This window comes from Verticillium dahliae, genomic scaffold (assembly GCF_000150675.1).
Source record: "Verticillium dahliae VdLs.17 supercont1.14 genomic scaffold, whole genome shotgun sequence".
In the NCBI taxonomy this organism is placed as follows: Eukaryota; Fungi; Ascomycota; class Sordariomycetes; order Glomerellales; family Plectosphaerellaceae; genus Verticillium; species Verticillium dahliae.
In genome coordinates, this window is record NW_009276945.1 from 401558 (window position 1) to 429358 (window position 27801).

At 58.9% G+C, this 27801-nt stretch overlaps 11 protein-coding genes and 1 non-coding gene across 12 annotated transcripts in view; 5 read left to right on the forward strand and 7 right to left on the reverse strand.

Moving 5' to 3' along the window:
• Positions 1–1633, reverse strand: part of VDAG_06723 (uncharacterized protein) — a gene marked incomplete at both ends in the record, with an annotated part of 2026 nt that extends 393 nt beyond the window's left edge. The window contains 4 exons of the mRNA XM_009659427.1: positions 33–536; positions 601–659; positions 779–1285; positions 1355–1633. Of these exons, the coding sequence (XP_009657722.1) occupies positions 33–536; positions 601–659; positions 779–1285; positions 1355–1633 (1349 nt within the window). The remainder of the gene's footprint in view (positions 1–32; positions 537–600; positions 660–778; positions 1286–1354) is intronic.
• A 1780-nt stretch (positions 1634–3413) lies between these two features.
• Positions 3414–4144, reverse strand: VDAG_06724 (uncharacterized protein; the record flags this gene model as incomplete). Its single annotated transcript, XM_009659428.1, has 3 exons — positions 3414–3574; positions 3647–3910; positions 3982–4144. 3 exons carry the CDS (start codon positions 4142–4144, stop codon positions 3414–3416), a joined length of 588 nt encoding a protein of 195 aa, XP_009657723.1.
• Positions 4145–6706: 2562 nt separating this feature from the next.
• Positions 6707–8359, forward strand: VDAG_06725 (riboflavin transporter MCH5; the record flags this gene model as incomplete). Its single annotated transcript, XM_009659429.1, has 2 exons — positions 6707–7376; positions 7434–8359. The coding sequence occupies 2 exons, from the start codon at positions 6707–6709 to the stop codon at positions 8357–8359; spliced, it is 1596 nt and encodes a 531-aa protein (XP_009657724.1).
• A 503-nt stretch (positions 8360–8862) lies between these two features.
• On the forward strand, positions 8863–10601 carry VDAG_06726 (diphthamide biosynthesis protein; the record flags this gene model as incomplete). The annotated part of the gene is made up of 2 exons (XM_009659430.1): positions 8863–9583; positions 9622–10601. The coding sequence occupies 2 exons, from the start codon at positions 8863–8865 to the stop codon at positions 10599–10601; spliced, it is 1701 nt and encodes a 566-aa protein (XP_009657725.1).
• Positions 10602–11052: 451 nt separating this feature from the next.
• On the reverse strand, positions 11053–11673 carry VDAG_06727 (uncharacterized protein; the record flags this gene model as incomplete). The annotated part of the gene is made up of 1 exon (XM_009659431.1): positions 11053–11673. The coding sequence occupies one exon, from the start codon at positions 11671–11673 to the stop codon at positions 11053–11055; it is 621 nt and encodes a 206-aa protein (XP_009657726.1).
• Positions 11674–12787: 1114 nt separating this feature from the next.
• VDAG_06728 (TOL protein) lies at positions 12788–15078 on the reverse strand (the record flags this gene model as incomplete). Its single annotated transcript, XM_009659432.1, has 5 exons — positions 12788–12933; positions 13050–13929; positions 13983–14668; positions 14723–14836; positions 14985–15078. The coding sequence occupies 5 exons, from the start codon at positions 15076–15078 to the stop codon at positions 12788–12790; spliced, it is 1920 nt and encodes a 639-aa protein (XP_009657727.1).
• Positions 15079–15395: 317 nt separating this feature from the next.
• Positions 15396–17209, reverse strand: VDAG_06729 (pyruvate decarboxylase; the record flags this gene model as incomplete). Its single annotated transcript, XM_009659433.1, has 4 exons — positions 15396–15437; positions 15480–16140; positions 16205–17010; positions 17075–17209. 4 exons carry the CDS (start codon positions 17207–17209, stop codon positions 15396–15398), a joined length of 1644 nt encoding a protein of 547 aa, XP_009657728.1.
• A 1064-nt stretch (positions 17210–18273) lies between these two features.
• VDAG_06730 (uncharacterized protein) lies at positions 18274–20850 on the reverse strand (the record flags this gene model as incomplete). The annotated part of the gene is made up of 1 exon (XM_009659434.1): positions 18274–20850. The coding sequence occupies one exon, from the start codon at positions 20848–20850 to the stop codon at positions 18274–18276; it is 2577 nt and encodes an 858-aa protein (XP_009657729.1).
• Positions 20851–23311: 2461 nt separating this feature from the next.
• VDAG_20184 lies at positions 23312–23383 on the reverse strand. Its single transcript has one exon. It is a non-coding gene; the product is annotated as a tRNA-Thr (tRNA).
• A 1524-nt stretch (positions 23384–24907) lies between these two features.
• VDAG_06731 (uncharacterized protein) lies at positions 24908–25729 on the forward strand (the record flags this gene model as incomplete). Its single annotated transcript, XM_009659435.1, has 2 exons — positions 24908–25251; positions 25338–25729. Exons 1-2 carry the CDS (start codon positions 25170–25172, stop codon positions 25727–25729), a joined length of 474 nt encoding a protein of 157 aa, XP_009657730.1. The 5' UTR covers positions 24908–25169.
• A 432-nt stretch (positions 25730–26161) lies between these two features.
• VDAG_06732 (uncharacterized protein) lies at positions 26162–26749 on the forward strand (the record flags this gene model as incomplete). The annotated part of the gene is made up of 1 exon (XM_009659436.1): positions 26162–26749. One exon carries the CDS (start codon positions 26162–26164, stop codon positions 26747–26749), a length of 588 nt encoding a protein of 195 aa, XP_009657731.1.
• A 497-nt stretch (positions 26750–27246) lies between these two features.
• Positions 27247–27801, forward strand: part of VDAG_06733 (glycerophosphoryl diester phosphodiesterase) — a gene marked incomplete at both ends in the record, with an annotated part of 1349 nt that continues 794 nt past the window's right edge. Inside the window, 2 exons of the mRNA XM_009659437.1 lie at positions 27247–27472; positions 27532–27611. Coding sequence (XP_009657732.1) covers positions 27247–27472; positions 27532–27611 — 306 coding nt within the window. The remainder of the gene's footprint in view (positions 27473–27531; positions 27612–27801) is intronic.

Sequence of the window (27801 nt, forward strand, 5' to 3'; positions counted from 1 at the left end):
GCCAGCCACAGCGAGAGGGTCGCGCGGCCGACGCGGCGGCCGGCGGCTCGTCGAGATCCGTCAGCAGCGCGCGCAGGCGGCAGCAGAGGATGGTCAGGAGCTGGCTCGTCGGCGGGACGTCGCGCAGGGCGACGTAGAGGAAGATGTGGGCTCCCAGGACGAGGGCGCGGACCCTCTTGTCGGCGGCGGACGACGACGACGAGGAGGAGGAGGAGGACGAGGACAGCCGGGGATCGGCGCCCTCGCCGTAGAGAAAGCTGAGGATGCAGCTGTCCGCCGTGCCCATGAGGATGCGGATCCCGTCGGCGGCGACGCTGTCGCTTGTCTGCGCGCAGATGGCCTGTCGGAGCAGCGTGAGGATCGTGTGGACGCACGCGGCCGTTGCCGAGCCGTTGGCCTCCTCGATGCCGAGGTCGGACAGGGGCGGGACGACGGCTTGGTGGAGGATGGGCGCCGGGAGGACGACCTGGTCGAGGGTGTGGAAGGTCGGGAAGAAGGGGATGCGTCCGAGGCCCGAGGCTACCTGGACGTCGACCCTGGGTGTGGTCAGTAGGGTTCAACGAGTGCGCCTGCTTTTTTTTTTTTATTGTTTCTGCTCACCAGTTGATGCAACGGCAGAGGATGTAGTCGTGCCGAATGGTGTCTGGGCCGCCGCTTTCCTGGACCATGTCGTACAGGCCCCTCAGATGAATGTCTGCTGCTGCAAATTCGCCCTGGAAAGCCTGAGGCAGGTGATGAGTCGAGGCCGAAAGAAGGGCTCTGGGTCAGGAAGACGTACCTCGACGTTGGCGAGAGTAGCGACGGCGGCCAGGACCGACGTGTCTCGGCTTGCCACTCGCGAAGACGCCGTCGTCTGGAGGCGGCTGCTGATGGCTCGCATGGCCTCTCCCTTTTGGCGGTAGCCCTCAATCTGGAGCCTGGCGTCGAGAGAGGGGAGACTGGCGGTCCAGAAACCCGCGGCCAAGGCGAGCGTCGCACGCATGACGAGCTCGCTCTGCATGGCGTAGGGGAACCATGGCCGCTGCTTGTCCACTGTCGTCAGGTTCAGACTGAAGCCGTTGACGACTGAGGGTCCCGGAAGATGCACCGTCAGCCTCACACACCGAGGACACCAAGACAGACATTCGGGCTCCAACGTACAATACTTGGCAAGAGAGTCAATCGTCGGGCTGCTCGGAATCGGCAGGCTGTTGAAGGGATCCATGACGTGGGCCTTGAGCCGCGGGACCGACTTGGAGGGAGTCATCTGACCCCTTGATGCGTTGCTGCTCTTGGCACGGTCATTCTAGAGCGTTTCCATCAGTCTTTTCTGAGGACGTTTACTACCCAGGCTCTCGTAGACAAGCGCTCATACCTTGAACCAGGCAGTCCAGTCTGGCTGCTGGTAAGCCCGCGTGCCCGCTTTCCGCAGAGCCTCGGCCCCAGACGGGGGGCCCGCGAGTCGAAAGCGTCCCCGGAGGTTGGCCCTGCGGCTCGCGGCGTCCTGGGCCAGACGGTTCGTCTTGTCGGTTTCCGAGCGGGCCTGGGCGCCTCGCTGCAGGCCCTGCTTGATGGCATGGCTTCGCGCCTCCTTGTCGGCGGGTTGGAGCTTGCCGCCCGACGTGTCCGAGGCGATGAATCTGAACTCAGGCATCCTAGAAGACGCTCATGGCCGGGGGTCGCCACGGGCGGTGGGTTCTTCGGAGTGGTGGCTGGTCGAAGGCTGGCATTCTTCTGTTCCGTCTCCAGCGGATGTGAGGCTCGGCCAGCGCGTGTGCAGTTTCCTGTCTTTCCAAGAAGTGTTTTCTCGGAGAGAAGTGTCTTCACAGAGAGAAGTGTCTTCCCAGAGAGAAGTGTCTTCCCAAAAAGAGACGTCGCCGAAGCTTCCAGTGTCGGATAGACAGACGGCACGTATGTGGCTTGCGGATGCTGAGGGATATCTACATCAACCTCGACGTGGGTGATCCGCACGGGAGCGATTCATGGGGCCGAAAGCTAAAATCGGAGCGGCCGATGAAGGGTGGCTTTCGAGGAGGCGCGTGGCTGAAATGGTGTCAACGGTGTCAACCGTGTCCAACGGCGATAACGGTCGTCTTGGCGCCTTCGTCTGGTTTGTTCGAGCAAAACGCAGGTGAAGTGGGGAATCCCGGCATGGCCTTGGAAGTCACTCATAAAGATGAGCTCACATCGAACAGTTAAACCATACTCTAGATTGGCCAAAAATATGAAGCACTGCTTGGTCTCTAATTGTATCTCCGATTATTCAGAGCGTAGAATTTCAGAGCATTTACTCCAGAAAAGTGGTGTTGAGAGGGTTCTGAAGCTAGGGTCTGTCTCCAAGATACCTCTGTGAGGCGAGTTCGGAGTGTGACTTAATCTGTCACCTCTTGCTTAGGTAAGAAACACGTGATGCCGTTGCTCGTGCTCGCTCCTGCTCCTTGCTCCGAAACTCAGCCCCGACGCCCTCCCCCCTCACCGGTCCTTCGCCGAGATATACCATCTCTGCGTCATGTCGTCGTCGTAGACTTGGCCTTCTCCCCGCTGCAGCGAATACATTGCAGAGACGCCAACACATCCATCTGGGCAAGACAAATCGGCTGGCCGTTTGCTCACACCCCCGACAGCCGACAATCTACACCATCTGATCTGACTCTGCCCCGAACCACAACCCTCCTTGCCTCCCTCCTGATCGCCGAACGACGCCCCAGCGTCGCCGAACTGCACGTCTGCCCCCCATCTTCCTTTACAGCACCCCCGCAACCGTCACACGTATAGGGTGGCCCAGTACCCTCAACAAGGCAGACACATTCACCCCCAAACCCCGTACAACCACAAGACGGGCCCAGCAGATCTGCCCACGGCGATCGAGCACCACGGCCGTACCACCGGCCAACCTCTCACCCCCTTCTCTCTCACTCCCTTCCCTCTCGATCGCCTGTGCCTTTGCCCCCCAGGAGCAGCAGCGTCCCGTGACGGTGATACGAGCCCACAGTGTCACCGATGCGGCACCAAGGCGATGATGCGGCACCTCATTGGCAACAACAGACGAGGCGCCCAACGCCAGGGGACCGGTTTGCCCGTTCTGGGGGGTTACACGATCTCGTCCGACGACAGGACGCTGCTGTTCTGGCCCCGTGGTCCGTCGCACATGACATGTTGTCGACCACGTCCATTCGCATGCCCGTGGCGTTTTGACACTCGGGGGGGGGAGGGGAAGCCTTGGATTCTAGGGACCCCGCCTCTCGCCCATTGATCAAACCCTCGCACGACAAGAGCCCTTTCAAGACGTGCCAGTCTATTGTTCCGTGCAACGAAAATCATACGAAACGACATGTACAGATGATTTTAGCCAATGGGGAAGCCTCCCTACTTCGTCCCCTCGTCCTGTTTGTTTCCTGGACCTCGATCTAGCAGACACAAGATGCCCGCATCCTCTAGCCCCACCCCAAAAGCAGCAGCCCGAGACCGAGACCACCCAGAACCGTCGTGACGACAGCAGTGACAGTGACCAACAGGCCGGTGACAAGCACATTCAGCGCCAGCACCAACGCGCTGAGGGCCAGCAGCAGCGGGTTGACGCGCAGCAGCACGGGGCCTTTTTCTGCGTTAGCATCATGGCCAGGCAGGAGAAGCAAGCTCGAGTGGGCCAGGAACATGTAGGACATACCGAGACCAATGCGCTCAATGACGGCCCGCACGGTGCTGACAATCTCGTACACGACCTCGAGCACCCTCTCCGTCAGGCACTGCGCATCGCAAGACTCTTCTTCCTCCCCGTCTTCCTGGCGCTGGAGACGACGACCGCTGTTGACGTTGCTCGTGGCGGAGCCGATGGCGGCGGTGATGGCCTCCAGGGCCGGGTTGATGACCCCCGCGAGGGCACTAACTTCTGCTTGGCCGGGGTCCTCGGACGCATCGGCCAGTGATGCGTCTGTTTACGCAGGTTAGATTCTCATCGGGCATTGCATCGTCCTCTTTTGGGGAGGGGTTGTGGCGGCATACTGATGATCGTGGTCTGGCTGATGACTTCCTGACGCAGCGTCTCAATGACCGAGGCCTGCGACTCGAGCTGCCGCTTCTCAGGATGGGTGTCGAAGGGCTTGGCAAGGGGCGTCGCGAAGACGCTGGCCACCAAGCCTAGGGCTGCCACAAATGTGAATCTCATGGTGACCGGGTTCCAAATCAAAGGTGAGCAGCAGATGAAAGCGAGTCTGAACTGCTTGTGGTCGAGAGCAGAGGACCAGCACGCAGCAGGCCCGCGTTTTATGGTTGATGCTTGACCGAGACCAGTTTCCTGGACTCAGCGCACGTTCGTGGCCGATGATGGCATGTTCTCAGACCCTTGCAATGGAAAGCGCTTATGACGCAGTGAAGGCAAATTCGCCCGGAACAGGAGGCGTAAATAGTCCGCGACGTTGCGTCAAGCAAGTTCAAGGAGACTGGGACGGGCAGGCTAGACGAGGTGGACGATATCATCAAGGAATAGACTGAAGCTTTGTCCATCCTTCAATTCAGACTACGTCGAAGGCGCAACCCGAATGCTGGACGCCATGAGCGCTGATTCGTAGGTCACGGCGCTGCTATCGACTGGGATTGCCACCTTGGGTCACATCGCGCCGTGCCCGGCTAAGGATAGAGCTTCTAGGCATGACCGCTCCACGTCAGGGGCGGGCTTGATGATGTCAAAACCCAGGGCCCAGCACTGGTCTCAAGGTCTCGAACCCCTTTCGGGGTCGCTACAGCAGGCTTCAACGAACCGAACCCCATCGGCAGACGACATGGAATCGACAGACAGACGCCATCCAAGTTCGGTCAGAGTTGACAGAGTGACGGGGACAAGTTGCACCGTCCCTCGCTACTATCTGCCCGATGCCTTGACCGCCAGAGCACCACTTGGTTCAGTGATTTCTTGTCCAGTGGAGCCAACTGGTGTGAACCGCGAAAGGACCTCTCGAGAGACACCATCTTTGAACTCTCAGCCCGATCATAGCAGCCTCCGGCGTCTGACCCTGGCGCACCTTTCGATTCAATGGTTTTGCTACGCTCTCTGCCTGCCACCACCATAGGCCTACCAAAGACTGGATACGGAAGTCTCATGTTGAGCAAACTCTCACGCCTGTAGCACTACAACGCTCCTACATCAACGCTATATTGGTCGGCATTCAGAAAGGGTCCGACTGCTTGACTAGCTTGTAGCACGGCAACGTCTGCTGCAATTGCTACTCGCCGGCCGTTGACTAGTGTGATGTTTGTGTGAATAGGATCGCTTTGGTAGAAAGGAATTTGCAACCAGGGAGTCTGTTTGACGTGGCAGGCACTCTCCCGCGTGCATTTCTTGGTGATACCGATTCCTTCATGCCTGGGCCTGCTAACCTGGGGGGATGCAATGATGCAGCGTCAGTCAAAAGAAATGTGTCAATCCGTTGTTGGCCGTGCCAGCAGGACAGACTAGGCTCATTGAAGCCGTGCTGCACCCTTCAGCGCGTTGGTCGCAATGAGATGGCGGTCAGGCATGCTGCAAGCAGACATGCCGTCAACTTGACCACGTCGCTGGCGACCACCATGAAATGAAAGTGCTAATGAAAACTTCTCGTCACGCCAACTTCGGGTCACTCGACAGGCACCATCACTGTGGGGCCGGGATTTCAAGCATTGATCACCTGAAGGCCGTAAACAACCATGCGAGCTAACCTCGTAAAGAGATGCCTCGAAATCAATGAACCCTCTTGTGTCTCCAACTTCGTCCCGGAGCAGCACAAGGGTATGGGCCCAGCAGCCGCCTTCATGTGGGCCTGATCTCGGACGACCTACCAAGCAAATTGAACAAGGCCACAGCCCCTGTACACACAGTCGGACTGTAGAGATATCTGCGATGCTGCCCTCATCCGTCGGCGTCGGGTGGCATGCCCAAGCGCGTGGGATGTATTGCGACCAGCGGGTTCCCGCGGACCGATCCGCACATGGAGGGCGGGCGCAGATTTGGCAGGCTTCGGTGGCTGCAAACCCAGACTGTCGGCGTCGGAGAGCGGGGCAGGTGAAAATAGCTGGGCCGGGGGCCTCCGAGCAGCTGGGGCGGCCGCATCCGGTCTGAGACAGCGTCACGGATGAGAGGTCTCAGACAAACGGCACGTAACCGGCCGGCAGTTGTTACGTTAAGCGAAAGATGCGAGGGACGCCCGACCGGTGCGCTTGCTCGCGATTCTCATGACAGCGAAAGAGAACGGGCAGCAAGTATGACAGGTTCGGGAACAGATGTCAACAGACTGAAGGGGTCGGTACGGATGTCGATCGAGTAACCAACCATTTTTGTGTCGTTGGAAAATAAGGGATTGGTGGTGTAAATAAAGTATCGAGTCCTCGTCGCCTTGTGTCGATAGGTGTTGGTCATCGATTGCCTTTCAGGGAAAACTTTTCGTCAGGCTTGCATTAGTTCTAGGCGTTTGCCCAGTCATAGCGGGCTCCCCATCACCAACGCCCCTAACAGCATAGCGTCTTCGCGCCCTTCAGGTCCTCGCGTCTTCGGCCTTTGAAGGATTGCCGCATGTGTGGTTGCTGCTCACTCATCCACACACCCATCCGCCCACGATCGACAGCGACAGCCCAACGCCTGCACGCATCGGCAAAACGTCCCCTGGACGCCGCTAGCCTCTTGGCCGCGGCCGCCCCCCTTCCTCTCCACCCCCCCTCATAGCGCATTGAAGAATAAATTTCAGGCCTGTCGCCCACCATGGCCCTCAAGAGACTTCTCTTCTTCCATCAACATCGTCTCAAGAGACTTCCACCGACGGACAAGCCGCGCTCAGGATCGTGGTCAAGCAACAGTGAAGACGCCGACTACTTGTCGCCCATGACATACAAGACCTGCAATGCAGAGGACAGCTGCCTAAAAAACCATTCCGGTTCGCCGGAACAGGCCATTGAGGTTTCGAGGGGAGGGATCGGGACTTCTTCTTCGGGAGCGGGTGAAAGCCATGATGGCTCCGACCACGGCCACGGCCACGGCCACGGCGGCCATGGTCATGACCCCGAGAAGGACCCGGCTCTCCGCTATGGAGACCTTCCCGGTATGGCAGCATTGACGAGGCCCGAGACGAACCTCGAGTTCCCCGAGGGCGGGCTACAGGCCTGGCTCGTGGTGTTCGGTTCGTTCTGTGCCATGCTCTCCGTATTCGGACTCATCAACACGGCTGCCGTGTTTGAGTCTTACTTTTCTGAAAATCAACTGTCCGACTACACAGCGTCGGAGATTGGATGGATCTTCAGTCTATACCTGTTTGTTGTCTTCTTCGTCGGCATTCAGGTGGGGCCCGTCTTTGACAAGTACGGGCCTCGTCTCGTCGTCGCCATCGGTGGCGTGCTCATGGCGGGCAGTTTGCTGATTCTCAGCGTGTGCGAAGGTAGGAAGGCCCATATGTTGTACACAGGGAAGGATCCAGGCTAAGTTGTATGTATAGGTTACTACCAAATCATGCTCTCCTACTCGGTGATGGGAGGTCTCGGCGGTGCGCTCCTCAACACGCCAGCGTACGGAGCGATCGCTCATTTCTTCAACGTCAAGCGGGGCTTCGCCACCGGCATCGCGGCTACGGCCGGCTCGATCGGTGGTATCGTGTTTCCTGTCTTGCTGCAGAAGCTTCTTCCGAAGCTCGGATTCGGATGGACGGCGCGCATCCTAGGTTTCATCCTACTGGGACTGGCGGTGCCTGCGAATTTGTTCATCCGTTCCCGCCTGCCTCCCAGGGACAAGCTGACGTCGGTCTGGCCCGATCTCAGCGTGTTCAAGGACATGAAGTTCACCATCTCGGCGGTGGGCATCTTCTTCATGGAGTGGGGGCTGTTTGTGCCGCTGACGTACATCGTGTCCTACGCGGCACGGTATTCGGCGTCGGGCAACGCGACAGACTCGTACACGCTGCTGTCGATCATGAACGCCGGGTCGGCCCTCGGCCGTTTCATCCCGGGTTTCGTGGCTGACAAGATTGGTCGGTTCAACGTCATCATCTTTACGATTGCCATGTGCATCGTCACGACTTTCGGACTATGGTTGCCGGCGGGTGACTCGGAGTCGATGCTGATTGCGTTTGCTGTTCTCTTTGGATTCGCCAGCGGCAGCAACCTCGGGTTGATCCCCGTGTGCCTGGGACAGCTGTGTGACCCTCGTGACTACGGGCGGTTCCTGTCGACGGCCATGATGGTGGCCAGTTTCGGAACGCTGAGCAGCCTGCCCATTGCCGGCGCGATTCTAGAGGCAGGCGGGCGCGCCGATGTTGGATGGCGTGCCGTCATTGCATTTGGCGGCCTGTCGTATGTCATTGCCCTTGGCTGCTATATGGCGGCGAGAGTCCTGGCCGTAGGCTGGAGTCTCAAGAGGGTCTTCTAAGGGATATCATCTCATCCAATCTGAGGCGAAGTCGTCTCCAGGCTCAGATGACCAGAACAGGTAGTTCAAATGGAGCAAAGGCTCACGGCCTCAGCGGACGGTTGACGCAGGCCAGACAATGGCGGTGGGGTGGTAAAGGGGATGGAAGCAAGTGTTTGGGAGGCAAACTGTTTCAACAGCAATAGACCGTCAAGAAAATACCAAAAACGATCGAAGCTGAAATGTGGGAGCAAGTTTGCTGACGTGAATCCTTGGGAAACAGCCACCCAAACGTGATGACCAAAAAGGAGACGCGGAGTGGGCGACCGGCGCGCCGTGGCGGGGCCGTTTTGGCTGTTCCACGGCGGCGCGCAGCGCGCATCACCCATCACGGCAGGCTCCACTGAAAAAAATTACCCCGCCACGTCCCATCACGACTGCCCCGCGATGACTGGCGATTGCCCTTTCAATTTCTTCCTTCACAAGCATCAGGCCACCCTCACTTCGAACCATCTGCTCACACCATGGCCGCCACACTTTCTGCGGCGCCGGTCCTCTCGACGCCGGCTGAGCACATGTTCGAAGACCCAACCCCCGACACGACGTCTCCCGAGACCGAGCCTATCCATGCTCGAACAGACGAGGAGCTGCTGTCCCTCTACGAGATCCGCCGCACTGCGCGGGAGATCAAGCAAGGGGGATGGAAGCGCATTGCCCTCCAGTTTGCCGACCACATGCTTCGCGACGCTGGCTGGGTCGTGGAAGCCCTGCACAAGGCCATAGCAGAAGAGATTGCGCCCGCAAAAGAGGCCGAACAGGAAGCACCCGCGGCGTCTGGGGCAGCGACAGAGACGGACCTCACTACGACGACCTCGGCTCAGACTTCGCAAACGGAGCGCATCTACATCCTTGCCGACACCTCCTATAGCGCCTGCTGCGTCGACGAGATTGCTGCCGAACACGCCGACGCCCAAGTCGTTGTGCACTACGGCCGCTCGTGTCTCTCCCCGACTTCCCGCCTGCCTGTGATTTACGTCTTCACCCACCACGCCCTCGACCACGACGCAGTTGCCTCCCAATTTGAGGCCACGTTCCCCGACAAGGCGGCCAAGGTCATACTCATGGCCGACATTACATACCAAGACCACGTCCTCGACGTAGCCAACTTGCTGCGTACCCGTGGCTACACCAACCTCGTCCACACCACTGTGGTCCACGACCCAGCCGGCACGATCCCCAACAGACGTATCGCGACGGCGGACGACACTTCATCAACAGCCGAGCACTCTCCTCCGTTCGAACCGAATTGGACCTACCCTCACACGCCCTCTTCCACATATCGACGCCGCCCCCGGCGCTCCTCCTGGCCCTCCAGACCCGTCTCGCATCCCTCCACGTCCTCTCCACGGCGACGGCAACACCAACAACCGACGACCCGACCGTCCACACAGCGGCCCTCCTGCGCCGGCGGTTCGCCCGCGTGCTGACCCTCGCCAGCGCCAGCATCGTCGGCATCCTCGTCAACACGCTGTCCCTCGACGGCTCGCTGCGTTCGCTCGACCTGCTGCGCGCGCGCATCGCCGCCGCCGGCAAGAAGAGCTACACGATTGTCGTCGGCAAGCTGAACCCGGCCAAGCTGGCCAACTTTGCCGAGGTCGACGGCTGGGTCGTCGTCGGGTGCTGGGAGAGCGGGCTCGTCGAGGAAGACGCGGGCTTCTACCGGCCCGTCATCACGCCGTTTGAGATGGAAGTCGCGCTGCTGCCGCCCGAGGAGAGGATCTGGGGGCTGGAGTGGTGGGCGGGCATCGAGAAGCTCAAGCCCGAGGAGGAGGTCAGGGCCCCGGCGAGCGGAGACGAGGCAATTGCTGCGGAGGACGACACGGAAGAGGTCGAGGGTGGGGTTGAGGGCGAGGAATCGGCGCCGCCCGAGTATGACCTCCGCACGGGCCGTCTGGTCGCGAGCCGCCCGATGAAGGTGGCGGTCGGCGGCCACCTCAAGCCGCGGGCCGACGGTCCTGCCGAGACGGACGCGGCGGGCGCCACGTTGGATCGGCCGTCCGAGGCGCTCGTCAAGCGGCAGGCGGGCGATCTGGCGACGATCAACGGCGTGCTCAGCCCCGGCGCGGAATTCCTGCGGTCGCAGCGCACGTGGCAGGGTCTCGGGACGGACCACGACCCGGCGGAGGAGAGCACGGCGATTGAGGAGGGGCGCAGCGGTGTGGCGCGGGGTTACACGGTTGGCGACGACGCATCGCGGGCGTGACGGACGATGGGCATGGGCAATGGGACACACACACACATATACATTTGGTCGGCGTACAAAATGGGCATGATTCACTCTGGGCACGATTCACTATATGGGCGAAGAGGCGAGGAGATTGTTCGTCATATGATCATGAATTCGGTCGATATACATGCACCGTCGGTCAGGACCGGCTCAGCCAAGTCTGCGACTGAGTTTCCTCGCTCTGAAAAGAAAGGGACGATGGATAGACATTAGGAACAGCAAGACATCAGGACCCAGGAGGTCGGTAGGAAAGTCGTCAAAAATAAAGAGTTTGTCATATCCCATGACTCCATATATCCAAGCGCCATGGCCAAACGTAAATGAAAAATGGTAGTCATCACATGGCTGTGCGTTTCTTTCGTATCATGCCCGTTTTTTCGTAAACAGTGCGCCCATCTCCACGCCCGAGAACACGCCCCATCAGCACTCAAACGTAGACCCTGCGGGAGTGGGAGCTCCTGCGGCTGTGGCTGTGATGGCTGTGGCTGCGGCGGCTGCCGTGGTAGCGTCCGTCGCGGTAGGACTTGCGGTCGTGGTGGTGGTGGGAGGAGGAGGCGCCGAGGCGGTCGCCGTTCATGCAGGCGAGGACGGAGGTGAAGAAGAACATGATGCAGTTCATAATGGCAAAGGCCCAGCTGGCCTTGAGCATGGCGCAGGACTTGTCGGTGTTGAGGTCCCAGTCGGGGCCGGAGAGGGAGAGGCCGGCAAAGTCGACGCGCCAGTTGGCGTCGCGCGAGACGTTGCTGCAGCTCTGGAGGCGGATGCCGCGGAGGTACCAGATGGCGGCGATGAAGGCGCCGACGAAGAGGAGGTCGACAATGGCGACCATGGTGGCGTTTGTCGAGGAGCGGTGGTAGGAGAAGAGGGTGAAGATGGCCCAGGCGAGGGCGAGGACGGAGACGATGAAGAGGACGAGGATGTAGTTGGGCGTCAGGGCGTTGGCCTCGACGAAGCCGTGGACGAACCAGGCGAGCATGCCCATGGTGGGGATGAGGGTGAGGATCTGGAGGATGCGCCAAAAGACGAAGAACATGGTGAAGAGAAACATGGCGGCGGTTGTGTCTGGTCGACGAGGTCTTGTCCGTTGGGGAGGTTCGCTGGGAAGCTTCGCTGGGAAGGTGGGGTTGGTGCCTTCAGCTGATGAGATGCCGGACGACTTGCGCGCAGGTGGGTGGGTTGGAAAGCAGACGACGGACGAGGGCGGGGTCACAGGGAAAACGGGAAGACGGCAGACTTATGTATGGTGATGGAGGAGGGGGCCCGAGAAGATGGTGTGGTTGCAGGCGCTGGTCAGGCGGCGGTGATGGTGAGGCAGAGGTGCAGCGCAAAATCAAGTGGCTGGCAACAAGGTGCAAGCAAACAGCGCCGTGGGGGGGTAGGGATCTGGCTGTACGAGATTTTCGCGCGCAGACGAACACACTTCTTCACAAGGGACGGCAAGTCACAGCAGGGATGGTTCCCAGTTTTTGTTTTGAATCTCCAAATTGCTGTCGTCAACGGGACTCCCAAGATGAGAGTGTCTGTGTGGTGCGAAGCGCGAATGCAACCAAGGGAGGTCCTGGAAGACAGGATGCAGGATGATGGGAGAAAGGGTCGCGGTCGCTGGGCCAGCGGCGTATGACGTCGGCTATCGTCATGTGCTGAACCCTGGCTACTGGCAGCGAAGGTGCCTGGAGACTTGTCTCGCCTGTAGGGTTCATCCCGTACCATGTCGTGCGCCTGTCGACACTGCAAGCGCTTGGCCTATGCTCTTTGATCTTTGGTGGTGTGTGGTGTGTCTTGTTCGATCAGATCCATGCCATTGTTTGGACCATTCCACAGATTCCACAGCGAACCATTCTAGCTAGCCTGGGCCTTCCTGGGCCTCCCTGGGCCTCCCCGGGCCTCCCTGGGCCTTCCCATTGTCGTCGATCGCACGAGTGAGACCTGGCCGGGGCGGCAAGTGCGAGCGAAAGAGGGGAAAACTGGGGGATCGTGCCTGACTGGGAAATGGCTACGGGTAGCGAAACGGAACAGAAATGGCGTGGCTGGCAGACCTGGGTCTGTCTGTGTCTGCGCAAGCCACACGCGAAACGTCGACCCTGTCACTGGCATACGGGCCGCCGGCCCTTCCAGATCACCGCACCAGCCACCTTAAGCGGGGACCTGTTGGCATCGTGCTCTCACGTCTCTCCACAGTGCCGTCCGTTTTGACCGACGTCACCTGCAGCATCCCTCAAGTCCCTGCATCCCATCGCACCTTCCTGCACAATCTCCATCGACACGTTTCGCACCTGCATCCTTGGCAGTATCGCACAGCACTTGCAGCCTGTGAGCAAAACCTTCGTAGTTCCACAGGATGGCTCGACCTACCTATCTTACCTAGGTACCTACCTACCTAGGCAGGTACCTAGACAAGCACCACCTCTCGCGGATGTCCCTTACAGAATGCCAAGACTCTATCGACTGCTTCCTGGTCCCTCAATGCAAACCATCTTATCCTTCTATATGTGCCGTCCACCTCGCTCGCCGGCGCCAACACAAGACACTTAAGCCTCGGCACCTTCGCATTGGCAACATTTCCTTCGGAGGAACTGACCAGACTGTGCAGAACCAAGAAGTCGAAGGCGCCTCCTTCGCCAAACTGCACCTCCGTTGTGTCTAGCCACGGCCACGCAGAAAACGGAGTTCCACCGCCGTCGTCAAGCTGAATTTGCAGGAGCCGAGGGGCTCTTGTCGAATCCCGAGTGTAGGAAGCCGTGATGAATGCTCCCCTCAACTTGATAAAGCCGCCCGTCACGCCAACCGTCTTGTCTTCTTCCCTCTTCGTCGAGACCTGCACCTCTAGAACGGTCAGCAACGGCTCGACATCGCCCAGCACAGGCTTGGACATCTCAACTGGTCCATCCACGGACGCCCACGACCACGAGGGAGCCCTGTACGCTCCTGAAGGCTTCGCCTTAGGCCTGGTCATGACCCAGCCGAGGAGGTCCAGGATGCGCGACCGCCACAGGCCGGCGATGTACGTCTCGTCCGTAATCTCTTGGAAGAACTTTGCGATCCCTGAAAAAGCATACAGCTTGTCTTCGGGGTTGGTGAAGTGGCAATGGGAGTACGCTGTCACGAGATCGCACCACTGGTTGACGGCATCGAGAACCATGGCATTCTCGCGATAACAATTGCCGCCCTGGTCTTGTAGCCGCCCGAGATACTCTATACCTCCAGGACGCACCAACAGCTGATCGATGCTCTTCGGCGAGTCGTAGAGCGGCACTCCGTTGGGGAAGCCTTCGCATCTGTGCCCCTCGAGGCACTCCCACAAGACCTGGTCAAGGGTGAAGTAGAGTTGCCCGGTCCCAGAAAGCGTTCTTGGAAGACCCAACCTCTGGTGTGGAGTGACGATGTCAGCAGATTGCGGTCCCAGTAAATGCTGTCAACGCAGTAGACTCTCTCTTCATGACCCAACGTCGACTTCTTCACGATGACACCAGGCCAAACGTCCTGGATAGTCCGAGACTGAAAGAGCCCGCCCTCAGGGCTATCCGAAGCAGAGGCAGCAATGTTGCAGGCGGCGTTGGCATAAACCTGTCGCATCATGGGGGCTTCGGCCTCCCAGTCATCTTGACAATCCTGAATGATGGAGAAGCAGTCGATCCACACGTATCGGACGCCAAAACGCCGGGCAACCACAACCAAGTCTTGAAAGGTTTGTGGCAGGTCCGATATCCTGCTTCCTTTGCGATATTGGTCAAGAGTAGACGAAAGCAAGAGCGCATGCTGAGGATTCGTCCCCCATCGGTAGCTGAGGGTTAAATAAGCAGGGGCAGGCCCTCCTCTCAGGTCGATATCGCTGATCAGAAGCTTCCAATGCGAGGCGCTGTTAGCTCCAACGTCGAGGAGACGTGTTGGTAGCCATCCATCGGTCGATGTGGGAGGATTCTTGCACCTCTCCTGGTGGTGGGACGAGCATTCACTGAACCAGGCATAGACCGTGTCGAGAGTTGTCGCCGAGCCGGTATTGCCCTCAAGCTCGGCGAACACAAAGAGCTCTTCGGACTCGCTGCCTCCCAATGTTCAGAAACTTCTGTACGAGGCTCTTCTCACAAGCGTAAACATACCTTGTGAGGGGATCAACCTGAAGCTAACGTCCATGAGCTGCACGCCTCCCTCCGCGGTTGGGTCATCGAAGATGACCGAGAACCTAAACCAGGATCCCGCCCCCCCCGATGGTACTATGAAATGTGGCATAATCGAAAGGCCTCCAGGATTCGGGGTCAAGACGATCCCACGCCTTTCGATGCTCCTCGCTGAGATCAATTAACTTGCGACAGACAAAGCAGTTGTCAGCCGCAGCCTTTCGAAACCGTTCCAAAGACTGACCAGCAGGCGTGGCCCCGCTATTTGTAAGGCCGTCACTCTTCCCCTGGATCGCTTCTCGGCAGATGGCGCACAGCCAACTCTCTACCGGTGACATTTTTGGGGTTCGTAGTAATTGCGTCGTGTGTACTTGTGTGAGGTGTGTCGTGGTGGTAAGATGGTGAAGAGGGCTATTTCAGCACACTCAATACCCCGCTTCTCACTCGCCCTCTATGCGATGTCTGGAATCTTACCCCATACTTGCAGCATCTCAGGTGACGCGAAGTTGGAAATCGCGCCGGCCTGGACACATTCATGAGCACGAAGCAATTTATTGAAATTTTAGTGGATCCCCTCTTTGTAGGTTCGATCTACCCCCAAGCTTCTTTTCTCTTGCTCTCAACCCATTCGGGGCATTCATTTTCACCCGCTCAACTAACAAGAAATGTCGCTATCTTGAGAGTCTTCGGCCTCCGTCTGACAGCCATTTGCAGTATCAGCTTTGTTCTCTTTCCGAACATAATCAGCAATGTTCTTCAGGGACTGAGGCGCATCAGCTGCGTCCATGAAAACCTCAATCACATTCATGCCCTTTCCGCTCTGTATGCCTAGGTCCTGCATCACAGATTCCAAATCGCCCCATATTTGGACCCGTCTGGTCCTGACCGGATACAGGAGATCATCTCGGGGAGCCCCAAAGAAAGACGGGGCCTCGAGGTTCCTCCATGGCTGGACGTCGTTGTAGCTTGCGCTGAACCCATGAATGAGACGCTCAATGGTATAGCCGCCGTTGTTGATGACGAAGATGATAACGTCAAGACGGTTCCGAATCATATCACTTATGGCCTGAGCGGACATTTGCAGGCTTCCCTCGCCTTCAAAGAGGATGGTTCTTCCGTGCGGCCGGTCCCCGGCTTGAAACATTTCTCTCTGGGCGAGCGCAGCGCCTTGGGCGGCTGCCAGCGTGTAGCCAATGGACAGCCAGAGGGAAGAGTTGATGAGAATTGTGTTTTCTGGGAGGACGAAGCTTTGTCCTCCATAGGAGGCTGTTCCCGTTTCGGTGAGGATGATGTCGCCTGGGCGAAACAGGCGGGACACGCGAAGCCAAAAGGTTTGCTGGTCCACCGGCGAACTGGAAGTTGGTGCTGGTAGCTCCTTCAACAGGTCCATGGGGAGGTTTCTGATGGGGGGGGCATGGATAGGTCTTGACCGCAATGCACGCTTCATATATATCCACGGTATACTGCACGAGTAGTTTTGTTGCTGATACCTCGTTCAGTAGGAGAAGATTCGTAGAATCGTCATGTTCGACTGCGTTCTTTTCAAAGAAGAGAGTTTTGGACGCATTTGTTCGCGCACTGAATCCAAATGTGTTAACGTCAGAACGGAGCGGCCCAAAGTGAAGGACCAGATCGCAGCCGTCGACCCAGTCCTGGAGTTCCTTGTTTCCCATGGCTCCGCAAAATATTCCCTTGTAGCCTGGCAGCGTTTCGTTGACGATGCCTTTGCCGAAGGGAGTCGTCAGCGTCGGGATCTGCGAGATTCGGACCAACTCGTTGATTTCTTCTCGGATATCGAAGCGGGCCGTAAAGCCGTCGACCAGAATCATGGGCCTCTCGGCCTCGGCGATCATAAAACACAAGATATGGGCCCTGCAAGCATAGAGTTCCTCCGAGGTCGTCGAAGGAAAGATAGCAGCCGGCATCGTCGGCCTCGGCACCTGGGCAGCGGCCATGTCGGACGGCAGCTCAATATAGACGGGCCGGCTCTCGACGAGACACGCCCGCAGCACCTCGTCCACCAAGCGCGGCGCCGTCGCGGGACAGTCGAGCCGGGCCTGGGCGACGGTGACGGCCGCGTACATGGCGGCGAAGACGCCCAGGTCGCCGTCGCCGAGCGAGTGGTGCAGGCACGCGCGGGCGGCGCGGGCGGCGCGCGACGGCCCGCCGACGATGTGCACGACGGGCACCTTCTCGGCGTAGGCGCCGGCGACGGCGTTGAGGGCGGACAGCTCGCCGACGCCAAACGAGGTGGCGAGGGCGCCGGCGCCCTTGAAGACGCGCGTAAGCCGTCGGCGGCGTAGCCTGCGTTCAAGCTCGTTTGGCGTTGCCGACCCAGTGCAGGCCTGCGCGCTGGACGTGGTCGAGGGAGGCGAGGCTGTAGTCGCCCGGGACGCCGTGGACGGCGCCTACGCCGATCTGCCGGAGGCGCGTGAAGAGGTATTCGGCGAGGTCGACCGTGTCGTCCATCGTGGAGGGGTCGTGGTACCTGTGTTGGCGGAAGAGGTAGCAGGTTGTGGTCAAGTTGACTGGTGCAGTTACGGAGCAAGTGACTGGCGAGGATGATCGAGACTTGTATCGTGATGGATCGAAAGGAGCAGGAGACAAGGCCTTAAATAGAAGAGAAGTAATCAAAAGTTATGCAATCCATTCACTCACGTTCATGCCGTTTGCCTGCCTACATTCACTACTGCTGCTCACTGGGCATAGAACACGCAGTGAATCAGGGGCACCCAGAAACAGGCAAGGACGAGCAATAGGCTGCCAAAGACAGAAAGTCTCTTATTGTCACTTACATGCGAAGAACAACTATCATGTTAGTTTACGTCTGAATATTCGCGATCAGTCGCATGTACTATCGTGCCGTTCAGGAGAGAGCCCATGGCAGACAATCAAGCAAGTACCGTCAATAGCATCACAGTTCGCCAGCTTTCCACACCCAACTCGCTTGGTATTAGGGTTAAGTATATATCTTGATACAAGATTCAACGCGCAAGCCGCTCCTCATGACTTCCCAACGCATAGCTCCATCGGCCGCATGGGCCAGGCAGTATCCTCTCAACATGACACACGTTGATATTCCATGAATGGCTGGCAAGTCTACGGCTCCGCATCATCAATCACATCCAGGTCAAAGTCCCGTATCCTCGGCGACCGCCCAGAGCTCATACCGTATTCGTCCCTCCCGCTGCCTCCGGACATGACGGCCAGCGAAGAGCGCCCCGCTCCGCCATCGCCATGGTCCCGTCTTCGGCTTCTCGACGGCGGCTCAACGTCGCCGCCCCGGTCATACTGTGACCCCGCGCTCGAGGGACCACCGCCTCCATAACGACTTCCCATCCTGCTCGAAGCCCGGCTCATACCGCCGTCGCTCTCGCTCGTGACACTTGGACCTGAGCTGTACCCTCCTGCGTATGACTGCGGCGACCGTCCCATGCCGTGGTGTCCCTTGTCTTGTGTTGATAGTCCAGGAGCAGGCCCCCAGGCCAGGCCGATACCGAAGAAATGTCCGTCCGCAGAGACCCGAGATCAAGTTATCCGAGCCTCCTTAGCTTTCTGCCCCCACTACTCGACGGCGGCCCTCCGTCATCTTCGCCCTTCCACGTACGCGGCGCGATCCAGCAGTGCGACAGCTCATGCGCCGCCTCCTCCATGCTCCGAACCTGTGACGTCGACCCGGAGGCGCCCTTCCACGGTGGCACCTTGGCTCCGCGGAGTCGCACCGACAGATGGTAGGTCACGTCGTCGCGGTAACGCACGCCCGGCGCATCGACCGAAATGCTCGCCAGAATCTGGAGGATTCCGTACACGAGCACCCACCGTCCGCGTCTCGCGACAGCAGGATCCACCTCACCCACGGCATCTGTCTTCTCAAACTTGACAAAGCCATCGATGAGATCTGATTGCGTAAACTCAGAGCCGAGAATGTAGATATTTGTCGCCTCTGTGTACGCCAGCTGGACCCGCCTCTCGAGTGCTCCGCCCCTCGAAGTAGACGCCGTCGACTTGCGCGAGCTCTTGAACATGGACGACGATCCCTCTCGACCGCCTCCACCGCCGCCAGTCGGCGGAATCGACTCTGGTACGAGTGGGTATGGGTGAGGGATCCTCGGAAAGCGCATGCGGTTGTCAAACTCGACAAGAATGTCCGTCATGGGCAGCTCAGCGTCATCCGCATCGAACCCACGGTTGCCTGACTCGCTGACCATGATCCATTTCCGTCCGGCGCGCGCCTCCGACCCATCCCAGACAATGTCGCGGTTGACCAGATAGTCGTACAGTGCCCCAAAATCGCGTTGCAGCGCCTGCGTGACGCCCCGGGTGAGCCACATGTCTTCGTCGTCCTCCTCTTCCTGCTGCTGCGGCGGCGGCGGCCAGCATCCGTAGATGCGAGTGTAGTGACCAAGCAGAAACTTTTGCAGCCTGTCTGCAGCCGCCTTGGCCGGACTCTGGGCGAGGGGGCCCGAAGTTGGCCACATGTCGTGGATCTGCAGGTCCACGAGGCGTTCTTCGGCAGCCTGCACCCGCAACTGTGTTTCGAGGCATGCCCGCTCCAGAAGCGCCCTGGTAATCGGCGTGAGGCTCTTGAAGTCGGCACACTCTTCCAGCTGGTTGTACATGCCGGCGCAGTGGGGAAAGCTCTCTTTCCACCCGTCCTCCCACCGCACGTCGGCGCCCTCTGACCACGCCAAAAGACCGACTGCCGTTTCAGCGTCGTTGCGAACATCATCGATGCCTCGTGCCGTGAGGTACTTGATGATAGTCGAGACGTTGTCGGCATCAGCAGGGAGGTAGGCATTGAGTCGGATATGAAGGTCGGTCAGGGCTTGGCATAAAGTGATGCCGACAATGGACGCATGGTAAAGCAAAGCAAAGACATTGCGCGTCGTGATGTGGTGGCGTAGTTGATCCGTCTTGTTCATATTCGAAGGCGTAGGAAAGTACATCTCATATGAGATCTGGCCGTCTGCCTCGCCGAAGCTGTTGTCCTCCGACACGGGTGGCGTAGGATGCCCTCCCCTTCCCGTCGCTTGGCCACCGCGCCGGCCGTCGAAGCGTAGCATGGGCGGCGCGCCAAGTGGCGAGGGAGGCAGGTAAATATCCTCTTCGGTAGACCCCTCTCGCAGCATGGTAATCAGTTGACGTGACTCTGTCGCCTCAATGATGTGCGATGACAGACGGAAGGACGGATTCGGTCGCGGCGTCTGGCCTTTGTGTCCGAAGAAGATGAGCACATCGCCATTGGGATCCCACAGCTCGGGATCCTTGCGTAGTTTGTTCCAGCGCTGTACCGGCCTTCCGCCGCCGATCCAGCGCCTGATAGCTGGCGCCATCGTCGGCGGTGGAATGGGCGGCAGCTTGCTGGTTGGTGGTGGCACCATCGCCGTAGGGCCTTCCCACGGGGCTGGCTGCTCCTGGGCCAGGCTCTGCTGCTGCTGCTGCTGCTGCTGCTGCTGCTGCTGCTGCTGCTGTTGTTGCTGTTGTTGCTGTCGTTGCACCGGCCCGGGGGCATAAGGACCACTCCCGATGATGCCCTCGTACACGCGCGGTTCTGGTTCGTTGTTGCCGCTGTAGGCCTGTGGTCGCACCGTCGCGACCGAGTTGGGCCGATGCTCGGAAGATTGGTCTACGCTGCTGCGCCTTTCCTCCTTGTCCTTCCGCCTGAACGTGAACGTCTTGGCGAGCCCTTTCCTGACATCATCGCTCTTCTTGTCGAGGATGTTTCGAAACCCCGACTTCTCAATGCCAGAAACGTCTTCCGTCTTAAGATTGGGCCTCCTCGGGCCCCGATAGCCGTAGTCATGCTGGTCTCTGCGCTCGGCGCTGGCTCCGCTACCGCCGCTGCTGATGCTCATTGTGCTGATGTTGCGGAGGTCCGAGCCGTGGTCCATGTCTCGCGCGGGCTCCGAGAATTTCAGGAACCGCGCATTGGTCGTGCCGACACCGGTGCCAACAGGAAGGGAATTCCCGGGCATGGGAAAGTCGGAAATGGTGACATCGTCGCGGTCGTGGCTGGCGGCTGACTTGGCTCGACTCCGCGATGCTGACTTGCCGTCCTTCGTGGCCTCCGTGTTGATCTTCTTGCGCACGTGAGCGCTACGTCCAGACATGGTGAGCGAGTTGAAGCCCAGAAGGCGAGGATTTCTGGCGGTGTCTGCGGTTCGTCACAGTCTGGCTGACAAGTCGGTCGCAATGAATGGAACGAGCGAGGCTGCCGCTCGACTTTTGGGGGAAAAAATGGTTCTCAAAGGAACGGATCCCAGTCTTGACCGAGGGTCCCGCCTGGCTTTCTTCTTTCCTTTCTTCCTGTTGGCGATGCGACGTGACGAGGGTCGTGGTGGTAGGCGGCTTGCAACAACTTCAAAGGTGCATCCCCGGCGCCCGCTTGGTTGTGGATCTTGTGGCAGCTGCCGCGTGCCGAAGCCAATCGCAGCTTGGCTGTGAAGTGATCTAGTGCCTGTCCGGCTTACCGTGCGGGTGTCTGACCCGTTGTTGCGCCCGCTGTGTTCGGGGGGCTTCTGTTTTCGTTCCTTTGACTGGCCGTGAGGGCCGGGGTGCAGGACGAGGGGGAAGCACAGGGCGTCCGTCGTGACTTCAGCAGCTGTCGGCGTCAGCATTGATCTGGGCCATGACATTGGGGACCAGTTCGTCATAGTCGTTGGGAGAGGGAGAGAGAGTGAAGCGGAGCGTGATCGGCCTGTCCATGCCCAACTTACAGCAAAACAGTGAGGGTCCGGGGAGGCGATCCGCAGTGAATTAAAGACGGGTGCTAGTCGATCTTTTGAACCAGTAAAGCGGCGACAGTGTTGGGGTCGGGGCTGTCCCAACTCTTCGGTTCGCGATGGAACGTCGGGTGCTCAGCGCGCGCTGCTCTTGCGCTTTGTTGGATGAGAACGATTGCCGACGGAAACAATACAAACTATGCGCTGATTTCAGACAAACAACGTCGGAAACGAGAAAGGTCAGAGGATCAAGACGACGAGCAGCCGGCGCCGCTGCGAGTAAGGAGAGGGGGCTCCTTACATACCCCATGACACTGGCCTCGATCGTTATCGGCGCCCGCTTGTCTCGTGCTGTCAGATGCTGCTGTTACCCTCTCTCTGTCTCTCTCTCTCTCTCTCTTTCGCTGTCGCCTCTGCTTTCGACTTCGCCTCCATAGTGCTTGGCACCCTAGCTGCTTCCTTTTCTCCCGCCCGCGCCCACCATTCAGTGACAGCTTCACGAACCCACACCCATGGCCAGTCTCGAGTCTCCTGCATGGCCCCGCCGCCGATGACACGCCCCGCCGTTAGACTTTCGTTGCTTTTTGGGAAGGCAAATTCGGACCACGGGCCCAAGACCGCGGGAGGTTATCGCTACCTGGGGTCTCGGCGTGCCTATCACCAGGGTCGCTCCATGGGGGTGTCCTGTCGTGCTACCCACGGCCGTCTGGCCCCGCGTTGCGAACAAGGGGCTTGAATGGCTTGTCAGAACACGCGACTGAGGCCAGCCTTGGACCGATTGTGATGGCATCTTCGCACACCGCCGTACCACGATGTATGTGGTCGGGCCCAGCTAGAGTAAGTGCGCTATTGCTCTTGAACCACGACGTTGTCTCTTCACCGTGCCCTGGTGAACACAACAAGTCTCCCTGGGGTGTAGCTGCGAACGCCCGCGCAAATCTTTCGATAGTGCTTCGACGCCCAAGTCAAAACCTGTAGCCCCGAGACACATGGCGGCTGCCTCGAGACTGTAATATCCTTTCCAGAGCCGGCACCCATGTACCGTTGATGAACCATGTCGTCAGGGAGTAAAAGTCATATCACCGATGGTGAACGCCATCACCCGGACTGTCCATGCCTCTTTGGTCTGCCTCGCCATGTTTGGGTACCTGGCCGCCACGCCTGGGGTCACTCACTGACCACCTGCAGCGTCTGTCATCGTACTTCTCCCATAACATCCGTCCCAGCCGGCCGGCGGCCAGTTTGTTTGGTGCAGTTGGCCATCCCCTAAAGGGGGGGAGGGCTTGGCAACGGCTTTGTGGCAAGCTGGTAGTCGGCGCCTCTGCCGTTCTCATGAGCCCTTCGAGGGAGGCTATTCCAGAGCTTTCATGTGCATGATGAGACACAGCGAAAATAAAGATGGCCATGATTGCGCGTGAATGGGAATCATGGTAGGTCCGTATCCCTGAGGCGCATCATACTCAATCAGATATCGATGCGACGCAACGACTTGAGAGATAAGCTGTTGACACAGTCTTGTCACGTAATAATTAAAGGTTTCCGCAGATCCGGACCCTTGCTGCCATGTGCTGCCCATGACCAGGATCCAGGCACGCCATCACTTTTTCGGCCCACTGTTGTCGGGATTTTGGGGTGGGATTGCTCAATCGCTTGCCCTGGAATCGCTCGCTCTGGAGGCAAAAGCGTGAGGACAACGAGACAACATGAGGTCTCAGAAAACATTGGCGCCGCACAAGATGCATGTAGGATTCTTCTTGTCGAATGGCGAGGGGATTGATCCGAAACCGAGGCCTCGAAAAGAGATGGTTCTCCATGGAGAAGGACAAAAAGATATCCTAGTGGATGCGAGTGCCTCGTACTGGAATCGAACCAGTGATCTCATCATTACTAGTGATGCGCTTTACCACTAAGCCAACGAGGCAATTGATGAATTGTTGCCCCGAAAATGAGAAATATGATGTCTGTCCTCATTTGGGTCGGGGAGAACTTGATGCTTGACGCAATCCGATGCCTTGATGCAGCAAACGCCAGATACTGTCAACAGAGCTGTAGATGCTCTCATATGTCACTGCGACGCTGCAGCCCTTCATGGCCTGTCAAGAAGCATCTGTGACGCTTGGTAGCCGGCCTGTCGAGGAAAGCCATCGTGTGAATCGCCGTGAGGGCATGTCAAGAGCTAAATCCTCCGGCACTTGCGCTTCGGGGGCACGGCGGATGGCGCTTGCGGGACCGTACCGGCCTAGTGTCCGCGCGAGCTCAATCGCGGGCTTTGCAACCTTCAAGTGAACAAACGGACAACCCGGCGTGTCCTGTCGTTTTCTTTGTCGGGTTCGGAAGCCTGCCGGATCCTTGATGGCAGTGGTCAAGCCGGAAGACCGGGACATCGGCCAAGAAGTGACGCGTAAGACCGCTGGAGGATCACGACCCCTAAGGGCTTAGCATCGACAGGTGCGTGGCCAGTTTGGCAGGGCTCGTAGGGTTCAGCGACCATGGGCGGTGTCCTTCGCGTCATCCCACCCCATCCTCGGCGCTGGGCTTCGCTGGGCTTCGCTGGGCTTCGCTGGGCCAAGAGGTCGTGAATATGTGAAGGGACACCCAAGACTGATGTGGGCTGAAGAAGCGTGCCGATGCCGTCTGTGTTGACACCAAGGGAGCGAGAATAAGACACGAGTCACTGGAGTCCGACTCGTCTGCTTCATTTGGTTTCTGGTGCAGCGAAGAAAGAAAGGGACGAGGCAAGGCTTAGGAGGCAGGCACGCAACCCACGGGGCCGTGCCTCTTGCCCATTCTTGCCTCGCACCGTCGCTGCCTCCCTTGAGTCCTTGACGACGACGGAAAGGGAGGCGCGGTGAAACGACGAAATGGGTGCTGCTTTCCGTCATTCAGTCCTGCATCCTTTGCCCCCCACCGCCGGGCCCAGTGTGGCTGATGATTAGCGCTCTCACAGGGGAGTGCTGCTGCTGTTGCTGATTGGGCTGAGGCGCGGGTGGGCTGCGTATGAGGTCATCGGCCAGCTTGGAGTCGCTACCCTTTTTTTTCTCGGGAGCCGTGAGCCCACGTCATTCTCGCCGTTCCAGGCCACGACAGCAGGTGCTAAGGTTGCGATGGCAGGGCTGGCGTGCACTGCGATTGTAGGGGCCGAGGGCGATTCCATCGAGTGATTCACGACATGGGCGAGCCAAGTTGGATCGTGGTTGGCCGACGCGTACGCAGTGAAAGAGCGACGGCCAGTTGGCAGTGGGCATGGGCAGTGGGCATGGGCAGTGGTCATGGGCAGTGGGCATCGGCACCTGACGCCCGGGAAAGGGCAGGATGCGCAGGTAGGACCTTGACCCTGACTCCGGCTGTGACGCGGCTTGGGGGCAGTCTCGTCAGGGCCTGCGACACTACTTAATTCCACGGGCCCGACAGCTGCCTCCAGCTCCGCATTCCCAGGCTCGACTCCTGTCATTCTGAACGTGACAAACCTTGACGATTCTAATAATACCTACATACAACATACGACAACGCGTCTCGCATCTTGGCCCTCTGGTGCAGCTGGCTCCTTCTACGTCTTTCTTGAGAGCGCGACGCCCACTTGAGCGACCATCACGACCGGCCTCTTTCGATCACACGACTCAAAACGCACACTCGTCCTCAAGAACCCTGCATCACCGACGGCCACCCGCATTATACCCACAAAACACGACCCCGACGTCTCATCCACCATGGTTTCCCTCGGCCTAGTGACGATCGCTCAGATCGTAGCAGTCGTATTCTGCATCATCGAGCTTGGTCTGTCCGGCTTTGGTACGTTTGCTCTCGGCCCTCACCAATGCGCTGCGCTGCGCTGCTCTCTGGTTTCCAGGAACCGTGCTGACTTTGCTTTTTCGCAGTCGCCAGCGCCTACTGGTGGCACTCGCCCGACATTGTCAACTTTATCATCTTCTGCAGCGTGTGGTCGCTGCTCGTGCTGGCCTACCTCATCCTGACGCCCATGTTCATGGAGCGCCTCTTTCACCAGCTGGTCTCGCTCGGCCTCGTCGCTGTGACGACGATTTTCTGGTTCGCGGGCTCCATCGCGCTCGCGACGTGGACGGGAACGCCCAAGTGCGACAACTCGTGGTGCGGCTCGGCCCAGGCGGCCGTCGCGTTTGCCTTTTTCATCTGGGCCATCTTCACGGGCCTGCTGGTGCTTGACATTATGACGGTGATGCGCTCGCGCGGCCACTCGACCTCGCACGCCAAGGCTGGCCACAGCAACGGCGCCACCTACCCCGGTGTCTGAGCGCTCCGAGCGCTCTGAGCGCATCGCCCAATGCCTGAGCATAGAGCATATGAAGACGCGGCAAACGACGGCAGATGAACGAGTGCCTGAGTGCGGTTGATGGCTGGAGAGATACCCCCTTTTTTTCGCTGACTTTACGACTGATGCAAGACTGGATATTCCCCGGAGCAAGGCAAGGTTGTTCTGCTTCTTTCCTTTTGATTTCATTCTGGCGCAGGATGGGGGGGTTGACGAGGGAATTGTGGTGCGGGTGTGGCAGACAGCCTTTTGCATTGCCACTACCATTAGCACGTGTCTGCGACTGCGATCCGATGGATACCTTGCAAGTGCGACTTTGATGATCACAACGACGGGCAGTTGCGTAGGCAGGGTATTGGAGGTAGTTGAATCTACAGATGCCCGTACCAATTTTGATGCTACCCTCGTCCCACCATGTCCATGCTCAAACCAGCCTCTCTTCGTTCTCGCCTCCTCTTCGGCCATGTTCCCTCTTCTACCTTGACAGATAATGTGCATCGTGGTCGGCGCCTCGAGGCACCAAGGCACCAGCTGACGAGCCGATGCCTTGCACTGGCCAAGAAGCCGGCCAGTCACGTCGAGGGCGCAACGTCAAGGACGTCAGTGAAGCCCGTGACAGCGAATGACAGCGCCAGGCGGCCGCACGCTGTCCCCGCGCCGTCTGCACTAGCACCCCTGCCGATCTGTCGGTCAACCCGTCCCCAGCCGTCCGAGCAGCAGGCATGGCAGCAGGTTGAGCTCAAGGTTAAGCTCGAATTCAAGCTCAAGCTCAAGCTCAAGCTCAAGCTCCCAAACGCAAGCGTCGATCAGCGAGGCGCTCGACTTTGCAGGCCTCCGTTCGCCGAGGTCACCTGGCAACGAAGACGAGACTGGCCAGCCTTGACGCACAAGATTGTAGACAGCGATCCTACCTCTACCTGTTCGGTGCCGCCGCCGACGACTGCCGCCGTCCCGCTCTCCCCCAAGGCTGCCAGAAATCTCGTTTCCCGCTTCTTGTCGTAACCCTCCAGCCCGGCCCATACCCCTCACACACCTCCCAGGATGTCCAAGGCATGCCAACCCCACGTGCTAACGCAAAGCATGCTCTACGGCCTTGAGACCGCTCTTCTCTCCGACCTCTATCCAACCTGTCGTATAATGACGTTGGTGCAGCATGTGGTCGATCACCGAGCTTGCGATTCGACCGGCGCGCCGGTCACCAAGGTACCCTGCCTTGGGTACTCGAGTCTTGCCTGGGTGTTGTGCTCGCAGCATAACATGTTGAGCTCACCCGCCCCTCCGTTGCCTGTCCCTCGCGTCTTGTAGTTTGACGGTAGCTTTTTTCCCGCCTCCTCCCGCGCAGCTCCTCCTCCACCGCTTCCTCTTGCTCTTGCTTGCTCTTGCTTGCTCTTGCTTGCTCTTGCTTGCTCTGGGACGGATTTTCTGATCAGTCAGCAAGTCAATTGAGCCAGTTGACTCTTGTAACAAGTCAATCCACCCCTTCACAGCTTGTCGTCAAGATGCTCGTCAACTCCATCCTGGTCGCAGGCCTTGTGGCCGCCACCCAGGTGGCTGCCTCGCCGTGCAAGCCGCCTCCCAAGTACAAGCCCATTGAGAGCATCCAGCTTGGTCCTCGCCCCTACTGGCTCGTCGACGACATGAGCGACAGCCCCGTGAAGAAGCAGCTCGAGGAGTGCAAGGACATCAAGGAGTTCAAGCCCTCTGCTTGGAGCATTGCCCACCGTGGTATGTCAGGAGCATTGGGAACAATGTGACCAAAAAAACAAAAACTAACAAGAAAACAGGCGGCGGCACCCTTTTCATGCCCGAACACTCTGTCGAGTCGAACCTCGCCGGCGCCCGCATGGGCCGCGGGGGGCTCCAAGTGCAACGCCCCCTTCCAGAAGCGACCCCCAGCTCCGGGGGCCCGCCCCCTCGGGGGGGGGATTTTCAATAAAAGGAACCAAAAAAAGGGGAGGACCGGGGCTTTAAAAGAAAAAGGGAAAAAACGCCCCTTTCCCCCCCGCCCAAGGAGGCCGGGCCGGGGGACGGCCAAAGGGGCTGGCCCGCCCAAA